We start from the raw sequence: 13,174 nt of genomic DNA on the forward strand, positions 1-13,174 counted from the left end.
ATATTTGAATATAAAATAAATTATGAAGAAAGGTCTCTCTCCTAGTGCTTGGAACACTCTTCCTTTCCTTCCAGCTAGGGATTTTTCTGCATCTCATCACTGGTTAGGGGTTAACGCCTCTTTATTGTCTCTGAAGACAAAAGCCAGCCATCAGAAGTCAACCATTGAGTCCTGGGAGGCTCAGTTCAAATTTCTGTTTTCCTTGGAGATGGGAGAGTGGCTGCCCTCTGAGAAATGTTGGCCAGCTGTGGGCCACATGACCCGTGGAGAAAGAACAAGCTGCACAAGTTATTGATTTATTATTTGGCAGAACGCCATCAAATGCAACTCATGTTTGGGGGAAGAGGACGATGCTTAGAGCACATAAATTATACTAATAAAAGTCAGGATGCTGAGAGCTGTTTAAATGGTATCTGCAGGGCAGGAAGATTTCAAAGCACATTAGTGAAATGAAGGACAACTCTGATCAAGCTGTGCCAGGGTGGGTTGGGGTTGGACATCAGGAGGAATTTCTTCATGGAAAGGGTGGTCAGGCACTGGAAGTGCCCTGGAGGTGGTAAAACCCCCATCCCTGGAGGTGTACAAGGCACTCCTGGATATGTCACTCAGTGCTCTGGGCTGATGATGAAGTGGGGATCAGGCACATGTTGAACTCAGTGGTTTGGGAGGTCTTTTCCAAGCTCAGTGATTCTGGGATCCATTGTCAGAGCCCCCAGAGCTTTGTCTTGTGTCCTTCCAGCATCCTTGAGTCCATGGATGTTGCATGGCTGGGACTGGGGGGCTTCATTTGCCACCCACTTGTGTCTGGGTTTCTCCAAATGATGAGCAGTAAATACATCAATGTAATATATAATGTGTGACATGTAATAGGATACATCCTAATCTCTTATATTATTTATATATCCTCTGACACCATAAAGTAGATTGAGTTGGAAGGGACCTAAAAAGATCATCCAGTTCCAACTCTCCTCATATGGAATTTCTTAACCTTTAATTTATCCCTGGTGCAGAGAAGTGCTGCATCTGGCAAGCCCATCCCTCATCCCATGCTCCTTGCTGTAACTCTCCAGTTCACAGGTGCTTGCTCCCAGTGCCCTTATCCCTCTCCCAAGTCACCATGATCCCTTGAGCTTTTTTCCTCTCCTCTGAGCTGATTCCTTCCTTTTTCCAGGTAGATGTTCTTTTCTGCTGATTGTGGTTCCTACTCAGATGTATTGGCTAAATAAATGCACAGACTGTGCCAGGGATAAAAATTTTTATTTATTAATGCTATAAGAAGGGTTTGGAGCACCAGGACAAGGGGGAATGGCTTCCCACTCCCAGAGGGCAGGGTCAGATGGAATATTGGGAAGAAACTCTTCCCTGTGAGGGTGGTGAGGCCCTAGCAGAGGTTGCCCAGAGCAGCTGTGGCTGTGCCATCCCTGGGTGTGTTCAGGGCCAGATCAGACAGGTCTTGGAGGAACCTGGGCTGGTGGAAGGTGTCCACAAGATCTTGGAAACAGAGGATCTTTAAGGCCTCTTCCAGCCCAACCATTCTGTGTTTCTTCTGGTGGATTTTTAAAGGACAGACCTCTCCTCTTAGGCAAAGTGATGAGCAAGAAATCTTTAAAATCCTCTAAAATACTTCAACAAAGCTAAAAATGGTCTTATTGTGGCAGGACTGGAATCGGGAGTGTGTTAATTGTCACAAGTGTGGAGTGGGACTGGAAGGGGGAGGAGATGTTCAGCCTCAAAGATCAGTCTGGTCCTCACCATGACCACTGTGGAGGTTCCTTCACATCTCCTAAGTCTGATCCATCTTTCAAGGAGCTGACAGATACAGATATTTCTTTTCCTCTTTAATTTGGATCACAAGAAATTAAAGGGATTGGTGCCCCAGCAGATCACACAGCAATGTTAAGCTCGTGCTTCTCCTGGCTGTGTAAGGGCAGCTTGGGAAGAAGATGTTTCTCCAGAGGGAGCCCATGGGATCATGGCAAGGTGTGTGCTGCCAGCTGAACCATGCAAACCCAATTCTGCCCATTTTGAGAGCAAAATATAATTTATGATTGAAACCCTGTTGCCACTGAAGTTCAGAGAGCTGATTTGAGCTCAGAGATGGGTGGTTTGGAGCTGGCACATGATTTTCTGGGCTGAACCTGCTGGTTTAAAACACTTTCATGATGGAGAGTCCAAATTCCGATAAATTCAAATATGCCTACATACAGCAGGGGAGAGAATATCAGTGAGTGAAGCATCAGAATAAAACTAAATTCACGTGGCATTTGATGAGGAGCTGCTGAAATAGTCACCTGGAAGGAGAGAGAACCTTGGCTTCAAGGGAAGACTCCTCAGCTCCCCTGCACTGCCTCATGTTGTCATGGACAGAGGGGGCCTTAAAAACCTGTTTATAGACCATGTACCCATAGAGAATGTGGTTAAGTATTTATAGTTGTCGTCTGTGAGCACATGGTTAAAAAACATATGTGTTATATGTTTATATTTATACATATGTCTGTGTCTATAAATTCCTTTTCTACTGAAATTGAGAACAAACATAAAAATCCTCATTCCTAAATGAAACCATCAGCCTCAGCATCTTTTCCTGGAGGGATGTCGGGAACTCAAGGCATCCACCCTGTCTGCAGCACAAGCACACTGAGCACCAGACATTGGTCTCAATCATTTTGGACCTTTCCACATCCCATGGACTTATCATACCAAACTCATTTTAATCATCAGTTTGTGCTGGGATGGTTCTGCTGGGCCTGGCTCACAGTGCCCATTTGCTGAACAAACAATTAATCCTCCATGGGATGGGCTCGTGCCTGGATGGAGGAATCCTTAGGCAAGAGATTCTCCCACACCTTGTTGCCATTCCCAGCTGTGGACAAATTTTCCCAAGCTTCCCCAGGATGGATTTTTAGGATGAAAATGTGTCCCTACATAGCCAGAAAAGAGCGGTTTTGAAGTTTAGCTCCTTTAATTTTTCGTATAACAACAACCCTTTTTAACATACGATACAAAAATATTTTGGGATTATTTTAAACTGGGGAGCTGAGCTAGGAATGGAGGGAGATGTAGAAGGGGCGTCAGTTCCTCGTTTCTCACTTTTTGCAAAGAAGCTGAAGCAGATGGTGTTCAAGGCAAGAAGAGAGGAATTTCACACCCTTCTGTTTAGTCGGGCATTTTGATGCCAAATATATACATTTAGACATCCAAGAGTAGCTGCCTGTTGATCGTATGGCTCTGGATTACACGAGGTTTTATGACAGGAGCTCGATGGGAAACGTTCCCACATGGAGTTACGCTGGGAGAAGGGATTCTTCAGTTGATTTCTCACTTTAATCTGGGAATTTTCATTGTGTAAACAAGGTTTTCCTATGCCTCAGTAGGGAAAGGCTGGAGTAGATAAACTCCTGGATCTGGTCTAGCTCTGCCTGGTGGGAGGAGGTGAAGGAGTTGGTGGAGGTTTCTGCTGCTCTTGGGGGTTGTGAATCTTATTTTTGGGGCTGTTTCTCAATTCTCACTGTGACTAATGGCAATATCCCTGTGGGATAAGACATCTGCCTCCAGGGCACTGAAACACTGAGGGATTTTCAGAGCTTTTGGCTTGCAGGATGTGTGGATGGATGCCCAAAGCCCTCCGGACCTCTTTAAATCATGGGAAAATTTGTATCTTTGATATCCCATGATAGGGCAACGAATTTCACATATCATGGTAAAACCTTTGTCTTTAGGAGAGACTTTTCACTACCTTTTGATTTGAATTTCCTGAACCCTGAGTTTTGTGCTTTTAGACAGATAGGGAATTTATTATGGTTTTAATTTATTTTTATCACATTTCCTGTTTCCTTTAATCTGCATTTACTCTTCTCTGAAGTTTTTCAAGCCCCTTGTCCCTCCCTCCCCCTCTCTGAATTTTGCCACATGATTTTGGGGAGCAGCAGCACCAAGGGACCATATTACTCCAAAGAGTGTTTAGATATTTTATTTAGATATCATATTTATCACAGATATCATATCTACATAAGTGTGAGTTTAAAAATAACGTGTCACTTTTTCTCCCCTAACTGTGCTTTTTAGCATTTGAATTTATTTACTGATGACTGTGGCTGGATGCAGAGTAATTGATGATCATATGCAGAGGTGTAAAGACATTTTCCAGCATCTCCCAGGATTTTGTTGGGCTTGTGGGTGTTTTATCCCACTCAGGATAAAGAAATCTTTAATTCCACCCTGGATTAGAGTGTTTTGGTTTGGTTTAGCACCAAAATAAAGTCCTGATAACAGAACTGGTCCAGTGCTCCTGTAGAGATAACAGGACTTGGTTCTCAACAGCTCCAGCTATAAAATTACAGGATATTTCTGTTCCTGGCAGGAGGGTTGCCATCAGGCCTTGCAGCCCAGTTGGGAAGGTTTTCCTGATGCTCAGCATGTGTGTTTTAATTTTAAATTAATTATTCTATGCCATGGTCATGCTCTGGGTCAGTGTAGGCAGGCAGAGCTTCCCTTTGACAGAGCTTTAACAGTGCCCCCTTTCACAGAGTTCTGTCACAGTCACAGTCGTTTTCCCACTTTAAAATGTATGTTCTGCCCCATTCTGATTGTTTGGTACCCCAGATTTTACATGCTGCTTTGCCTCAGGTAACACTGTGTGGAGTAAGGATTCACTCTTATATTCCATGTGCATTTCAAAGTCTGCATGCCCATTTTATATCTTTTTTTAAATATATTTGAACCCCATGAACTGTGTTTTACTCAGATCCCTTCAGTGACCCCGTGCTTACAGAGTGCCAGTGTCTCTCTCCATGCTTAGGGCAGCAAAGCTGTTTCTGAATTCCCACTTGGGAAGCAGGAATCTCCTCATGGAGTCCATAGAGGTCACCTGGAGAACAATCTGTAGCATCTCACCCAATAATTAAATGAAAATATGGAGCTGTTGGACTCTAAAAAAAACCCCAATGTCTTTTTTCAGTTCTTTGCTCCATTTCTTTGCCAAGTCTGGGAGCTCAGTGCTCTTCTCTCCAGTGAACTTGCATTGCTCCACTTTCCAGCAGACCAGGTTTCGGATATCCAGGGATGGGAGGAGTAAATCTCACATTTTTATTGCAAGTAAGGATGCCAAAAAAGGGGCTCTGTGGACTTCAATGCACTAGAAACTTTTGCAGTCAACAATTTGGTTCCTAATGTAAAGATGATCTTCCAGGCATAGGACATTTGAATGTGCCCCTGAACATAACTTAGTTTTAAATCAAGGTATAAATTTAACCTGATTTTTAATTAACCTCCAGCTTGAGGTGTTCCTCTTTGAATGAAAGTGTTTCATGTTGTTTTTGTCTTGTTAAATGAAAGCATCATGTTATTTGAATGGAATTCCCTAATATTCCAGTGCTCCAGGACCCTGCATCCATCAAAGGATGGCAGAGGCTTTGTTGGCATGCTCAGAGATGAAGGAATATTTTGGAGATAGCTTTTCAGGAAATCTCCTGAATTCTGCAGGAAGATGGTCATTACAAGACAGATAAAGGAACCATATGGAAATATTAACAACTGCAATTTAAGTTTAATAGACAGCAGTGATTTTATCCTATAGCTTCTGTCTTTCTGTAAACAATCTGCAGGGTGTTCTGCAGAGCAGCAAATACCCCAGAAATTCCAGCAGGCCATAGTTCAATCTCTTGAGCTCAGATCCTGAAGGAACTGGAAAAATGCTAGGAAAAAAGGAATAAGGGGAACTTATTTCCACCTAGGCTTTGGAACAGTTGCTCTGGAATAGTTCCTGCTGCCTGTCTTGAAATGAGAGTAAATCTCTGAATTATTGTGGAAAAGGTTGTTTGTTGAGGACTTGAATCCCTCTTCTCATTTGGCCAGAGCAGGGACAGGTTGTGTTGGGGATGGGAGGGAGGGAAGAACCCCAGAGCCTGGGAGTGAGGGTTTCTGACCCAGCCCAGAGGAAAAAATAAGGAGCAGAGGAGGGAGAATTAGCCAAAATCCTGGAGCTGAAGGAAACTAGGCCAGGAAGGACCTGATGACTTGACCAGGTTTGTGGCACAGCTGAAAATGAGCCCAGAGAAGCAGAGACCTTAAACTCTGGTATTTTTTGGTCATTTACTAGACTATTTAAAAAAACCTCCATATCTGGCATTGCTGATTAGTGCTTTTGCACTGATCTCAGCAGCAGTATAAATTTTTAGTGTGGCCAGAGGAGTTTCTCAGCACATTTGCTGTGCAGCTGCTGAATGTCCCACGTGGAATCATGGATATCTAGAGGCCTTCTAGAGCAGAGCAATGGTTTCTCAGCTTAGATGTGTGGAGACATAAAACTCTACATGATTTATGGGGTTTTGCCGGGGCAAAAAAATGTAAAGCCCCCAACAAGTACTTCAACAAAGAGTCAGGATAATAAATAAACAAATAAGTCTGGTAACACCCTCCTGTCACCACTGAAATAATGCTGCTCTTGGCTCATCACACCAAGGTTTTTATTGCTCTCAGCATGCTCCTGACCAGTCTTGAGCTGGCAAAGCTGGGCCTAATGGACCCTGCACTCCATTAAAGGCTGTTGGAAGCCGGCAGTTGATGGATGGTGCTGACTCCCAGTGACTCTCAGGGAAATCCCTCAGGAGCAGCTCATGCCTGCTCTGAAATACACAGCCTGTTATTGCTGGGTAGAAGCTTTTTCCTGCCTTGCAAAATGCCACGAGGTTTAATGAAATCTGTGGATTTTTGATAGCCTGTGATTCAGCAGGGCTTTGAGAATGTTGTTGTGAGGTTCTGCTCTGTTCTGCTTGCTCAGCAAGAATTGAAGGTAAAACATTAAAAAGTAAAAGGAGAGAACAAAATTCATGATGTAGAGTCATTCCTTATTCTCAGGATTTTTTCCCCAATGGGATGTTGTATATTTTGAATCCCAAAGGCTTTAGGGATATTAAAAACTCCTTCTAAGGCAGCACACATCTGTATTTGTCTGTATTGTTGTTGTAAGATTATACAATGTCTCCAATGCTGAATTCAAGACCTTCTAGGGGTTGTTTTAGCAAAAATTTCCTTGTGAAATGTCTCAAAGCTCTTCAGACTTTATTTCTAAGAATATCTGTGGAGTTCATGTTAATTTTGGATGAAGATGTACATACTTTTTTTTTAAGTTGTTTGCTCATATTAAAAATGAAGCACCAATAATAATGAATCTGATTATGATTAGAAAGATGCATCCTATTAGGATTTTGAAACCTGTTTCCTTTTTTTCTTCAATTCTACCATCAAAATGTCCTGTGATAGAGAAATAAAAAGGCAGCTGGATCAGTAGGACTTTGGAATGAGGTACATTGTCCAGTATCTCTGTTTAGACAGTGAGTCACAAGTCCTCAAACATATGATTAAAATTATGATTTTAAAACTCTACTTTCATTTTGATGCCCTAAAATTATTTCTGCGTAAGACTTCTTGAAGTAATCCAATTGCAAGTGTCTCAGAGGAGGTAACCTTTATAGGAGAGCAAGGTTAGAACTATTTTGGTGTAAAAAGAATTGCTTTTTTGGCCTCAGCTTGAATTTCAGGGCAGATCCTCACATTTACTGTAGAGAATGGTGGTTCTGCTGGCCCTGGAGCTGTGGTTTTGTATAGCTGGAGGTCTCTTTGTTAGCTCATACAGCACTGGCCATTAACAGTGGGAGATGTGGAAGAGCAGAGCCCAGGGAAGCAGGAAAGGGAGGTTTACTGCTTTTTCTGTGTAATTGATATGTTGTACACAATTTCCTTCCAGCAAGTGAATACTAAATATTAATTGATGCAAACTGTGGGACACTTTGATGGGTGGGACGTTCCACACACCCCAGGCAAATGCACTGGGAACCCCAAAACCCCCCAGATCCCAAAGCATGGGAAGCAGGAGAATCTGTCCTTCTGCCCCATGCAAGTGAGACCCCACCTGCAGAGCTGCCTCCAGCCATGGGATCCAACATCAGAAGGATGTGGAGCTCCTGGAGAGAGCCCAGAGGAGGCCATGGAGATGCTCTGAGGGCTGGAGCCCCTCTGCTCTGGAGCCAGGCTGGGAGAGCTGGGGATGCTCACCTGGACAGGAGAAGGCTCCAGGGAAACCTCAGAGCCCCTGCCAGGGCCTGAAGGGGCTCCAGGAGAGCTGGAGAGGGACTGGGGACAAGGGATGGAGGGACAGGACACAGGGAATGGCTTCCCACTGCCAGAGGGCAGGGATGGATGGGATACTGGGGAGAAATTCCTCCTTGTGTGTCACTATAGGACACAAAATAACACAACTCAGCTGCTGCTCTCAAGGTAAAAAGGGAAGTTTATTTTCTGACTCCAACATTTATAGATTTCCAAAAGTGACAGTGGATTGGAGGGTGACAGTGCCACCTCTCCAATGACACTGGACAAACCAACAGTCCATCAGATTTCTCCTCCTCCATAAAAGAATGCAAAACAATAAGGTATTTACAGAAGATGTGTGAGAATGCTCGTTACAGGGATGTAAACATCAGAAGGCTTAGAAAACCTGAAAAAATCAGGGCAGCACCTGTGAGAGTGGTGAGGCCTTGGCACAGGTTGTCCAGAGAAGCTGTGGCTGCCCCATCCTTGGAAGTGTTGAAGGCCAGGTTGGATGAGCTTGGAGCATGCTGAGCTTGTGGAAGGTGTTGCTGCCCATGGCAGGGGGTGGAACAAGAAGAGCTTTAAGGTCTCTTCCAGCCCAAACTGTGCTGTGATTTAGAAGCAATCCAGGAAAAGGAAAGGGGGAGTCCACACACACTGGATGTCCTTGGCAGGCTTGGACTCCCACACAGCCACCCCATGTCCAAACAAATATCTGGTGCATCTGAATTTGGGAAATGCTCGGTGGTTCACTTTGTTTCAGGTTGTTCCAGAGGTTCTTTATCCTTTTTTTTGAATCACAGAAAGCATTGATGGAATATTTACAGGCGAGATGTCTGTTTTGGTAAACAGTGTATCAGTTTCCACAAAACCCTTTGGATTTTGTCTTTTATTTTCACTTGCACCAAATCATCATTATGTCATCTGTGGGTTATATTTTTTTTCTTTTAGGAGGAATATAGAGCAGAAGGAATTAGCTGGCACAACATTGACTACATAGACAACTCCAGCTGCATCAACCTGATCAGCAAGAAGCCAACGGGGCTGCTCCATCTGCTGGATGAGGAAAGCAAGTGAGTAGGAAGATGCTAGCTTTGGAAATGAGATTTGTTTTTCAATTAAAATGTGTTTATCCTTGAGTTTTCTGATAAAAAACCAGCTTCCCAGGAAGGTGCTAATAGCTCGCTGGGCTGATTGGTGCTTCTAGTGTTGTTTTTGAGGTGGCAACACACAGAGTGGAGAATCAGCCAGCTGAGCAAAAAGCCTTAAAAATAATAATTAAAATTCCTTTTGAGAATTTCTTCCATTAAAGGGAAGGGAAAAGGTTTCCTTTGCTTCTCTCTTCGTTTCTTTCCCTGTCTCTTGGGTGACAATGTGAAGGTGCTGAACCCAAGTGCATGAGTTCAAGTAGGATGTGGAGGTGCTGTTATTGAGATATAAGGTGGATTTATCAATTTACTGATAAAAATTGAACCAGGGTGAAGTGAGGGCACTTGTCCATAGGGGCTGCATTTCCACAGGGTTTCATGGGCATCAAGGACTTAGCTCAGGTTTGCATCCTTGATTGCATCCATCTGTTTCTGGAGAACTTCTTGGGGGAACCAAGCCACATGTGGCTTCTGGGGCTCCTTGGTGTGGAAACTTTGGAGCAGAACAGTTCTCCCATTGGATGCTCATGCCAGTTTCCTCCATGTGAAAGGCAGGGAAAGGCCAGGTGGTTTTTGGAGGTCAGATCCACGTGGCCAGGGGCACGAGGTCTTCTCCCACCATTTGCCTTGCAGGTTTCTCTCCCACTTCTTATCTCGTTGACAAGAGACCAGCAGTGATGCTCTCCCAGTGATATTGTACTGGGATAAACCAACTTAAATTGGGTAAAGTTGTGAAATACATCCCCATGCTGCTGCAGCTTTCCATGAAGTTTGAGGGTGGAGGGTTGGCTTTCTCTACTGAAGCAGACAGAGAAGTGGAAGCTCAGAATGTTCCTGTTTTCCCTTTCGTGGACATGAAAGAAGTGGGAAAAGTTTTCCTGTTAGGTTTGCAGCTTCTTCCTTTCAATTCTCTCCACGCAGTTTTCCTCAAGCCACAAACCAGACGCTGCTGGACAAATTCAAGCGTCAGCATGAAGGGAGCTCCTACATTGAATTCCCAGCAGTGATGGAGCCAGCTTTCATCATCAAACACTACGCGGGCAAAGTGAAGTACGGAGTCAAGGTCTGTCACCCAGCTGTTCCCCAGCAGCTGCTTTCATCTAAATCTGGGATTGGGAAGGAAAGCCCCAGAGGCTCCACAGAGATGGTTTGGAGAGGACTTGGCCGAAGAAGATGGGAGGGTCAGGAGAGAAGTGTTTGGGGAAATGGAAAGGTGGTAGGGACAGGGTCTTCCTGTTCTCCTTCACATGGGCATTTTGGGAAGAATTTAGGGAAGCACAGTGAGTTCAGTGCTACACCCCAACAACATGTTGAAATTGGGTGTCTGGTGGCCTTTCTGGACTTGGTTTTGTAGAAAACCCAGTGTTTTCCTCATCATTAGCCACTTTCAATACAGGTTATGTGTGCTTGGGTCTCCTCATCCCACTGCTACAGGTGCTTTCTGGAATCCCACACCAATTGTTCCAAAGTTGACCCCATTTCTATTCAGGCCAGTTATTAGCAGAAGGGATTCTGGTGGCCAGATGAGCCTGTGTGAGCAACAGCCTTGGGATTTCTCTCATTGTGTTTCTGATGCAATAAATGCACATGATGAGCATCAGAGACGATGACCATGAACAGGTATCTAATATGGCAGCAGGACAGAAAAAAGAAGCAGGATTCAATAATTGAGCTGGCCCAGAGATCTGGGGGATCGGCTGTCTGTCTCTGCCCCCAGACACGCTTAGGATGGCTCTTGCACGCTGGGCTTCAAAGGATGAGACTGGACGCCAGGTTTTTTCGGTCTTCAGTTTGTTTATTATCTCTTATCTAAAAAGTCCTTTCCCTGCCTGAAGGATCTGACCAACACGGCAGCCAAAGGCACTCTGCCCACCCCTAAGGCGGCCGCATCTTTTATAACAAAAACTACATATATCATATTTACATTTTGTCCCCAATACCCATCATCTTCGTCACTAAGTACACCCTCATCCCAGACCAATCCCCAAATGCCAACACCACTCCAGAAGATGGAAGACAGGAAGAAGAAGGAAAAGCCTGGTGGCACACCCTGATTCCTCCATCTTGTCTCTACCACCCCCCTGTACCGAAACCCCAAAATTTGTAATTCACCCTATAATAATATCTTCCCTTCACCATTTACACCCGAGTGATTCTCGCATGTTCCATTTCTTCATACATCGGTGGCACATCTCTAGATGGATCAAAATCAAGCCACCAAGTGCTTTTGGCAACATTCCAGGGCTCCCGAGCCCCCCAAGGGTTCTCTCGGTAGCTCTGGACATCAGGAGTGATGTGCTGAGCTCCCACACAGAGATAGCCTGGAAGATGCGACCTGAAGTATCATGTGGGTGTGGTTTATCTCCCTCTTTCCTCCTCCTTGTCCTTCGCTAGGATTTCCGGGAGAAGAACACGGACCACATGCGGCCGGACATCGTGGCTCTGCTGCGGAGCAGCAGGAACGCCTTCATCTGTGGCATGATCAGCATTGATCCCGTGGCTGTTTTCCGCTGGGCCGTCCTGAGGGCCTTCTTCAGGGCCATGGTCGCCTTCAGGGAGGCTGGGAAACGACATGTGGAGAAGAAAACTGGTACGTGTGCCCGTCACCCAGGCCTGGAGCCTGCTTTTCAGCAGCAGGTTGGGTCTAATGTGTTATTACCCTGTTTTAAGTAGCCTGAATCTATTAGAAAACTTATTTGAATAACAGGTAGATTTTTTTTGTTGAAGTCATATTTAAAGGTACATTTGGATTTTAACTTATCACAAGGAAATATTTTCATTTTGTTGCTGCTTTAACTTTTCCTTTTTATAGGATGCATGGATAGAAACACACAAGTTATTCAAACAGAGAGATACAAATTATCTAGCAAAAAAAGCAAATTATTTTTGTGATAATTCTTGAGCTGTTAGTTATATCTGGAAACAAAAAAAGGCAATAAATCTTCCTATGATTTTCCAAGCTGTTCACCCTTTCAGCTGCAGGAGAGCATGTCTCTTGTCTAGCAAAATTCATGGCTTTGCAGTCATCCAGAACCACGGATCACAGGGGCATTAAATTAAAGGAAAGTGATGGTGCATCATCATGCTGTGGCAGGCAAGACCTGGCTGTGCTTTTAGACCATTTCTCAGCATAAAGCAATTTCGGAAAGATGGGTACAAGCTATTACTGTTCATTTCTGGGCACAAGAGGGCTTGAAATCCGTGATGGAATTAGAGCCTCAGCAGGGAAAATGTCAGCTGGGTTAAAATTAAAGGCATAGCTGCACCATGAATTACTTGGTAATCAGTGAGGTTTGCATCGTGGAGAGAGAGGGAGCCTGGGACAAGGAGCATAGGTAAGCAGCTGTTCAAGGAGAAAGAATCATTTTCTTGGGAGCAAATCCCAAGAAGAGCAGCAGGCAAAAAATCAACTTTTAGGTCTTGAGGTTCTTCCTCTGACACCTCCCGGATGTGGCATAAGAGAAGAGCTGATTCTCATGAGCCTGGGTCTGTCTGGCACATCAAGGCAGCATTTTTGGACAGAGTAACCAAAGAGAGAGATGGCAAAGCTGTTTGGCTTTGGGAGAAAGACCACTCCAAAGAGGTGGCTTCCAAAATCCATCTTTGCATTTTCATCTTGCATAAACCCCGGGCTGAACTGAAATGAGGTAATCCAGAATATTAAAAAAAATCATTCAATCTCAGGAAGTAAAAGCTGATTTCAAGCCCTGCTTTGCTTTCTGTTTCTCTGGCAACTGGTCCTGCACACTGCTGTGCTCATCTCCTCACTCCTGCTTTTCAGTCCAGAGTTTGTAGCAGTAACTTGCTTATGTCTCTATATATACCTGTATCAATATATAGATCTGATTATGGAGATTATTTATATATATATATATATATATATATATATATATATATATATATATATGTAACTGGATGAGACCAGGAGATCTTGAGAC

General features: G+C 44.1%; 1 protein-coding gene across 12 annotated transcripts in view; it reads left to right on the plus strand.

Annotated features, from left to right (window-relative positions):
- MYO9A (myosin IXA) overlaps window positions 1-13,174 on the plus strand; it is a 175,545-nt gene that overhangs the window by 117,903 nt on the left and 44,468 nt on the right. For all 12 annotated transcript variants that reach the window (XM_059858011.1, XM_059858020.1, XM_059858015.1 and 9 more), the window contains 3 exons: window positions 9,040-9,161; window positions 10,158-10,299; window positions 11,631-11,826. In XM_059858011.1, coding sequence (XP_059713994.1) covers window positions 9,040-9,161; window positions 10,158-10,299; window positions 11,631-11,826 — 460 coding nt within the window. The remainder of the gene's footprint in view (window positions 1-9,039; window positions 9,162-10,157; window positions 10,300-11,630; window positions 11,827-13,174) is intronic.

This window comes from Haemorhous mexicanus, chromosome 13 (genome assembly GCF_027477595.1).
Source record: "Haemorhous mexicanus isolate bHaeMex1 chromosome 13, bHaeMex1.pri, whole genome shotgun sequence".
Lineage (NCBI taxonomy): Eukaryota > Metazoa > Chordata > Aves > Passeriformes > Fringillidae > Haemorhous > Haemorhous mexicanus.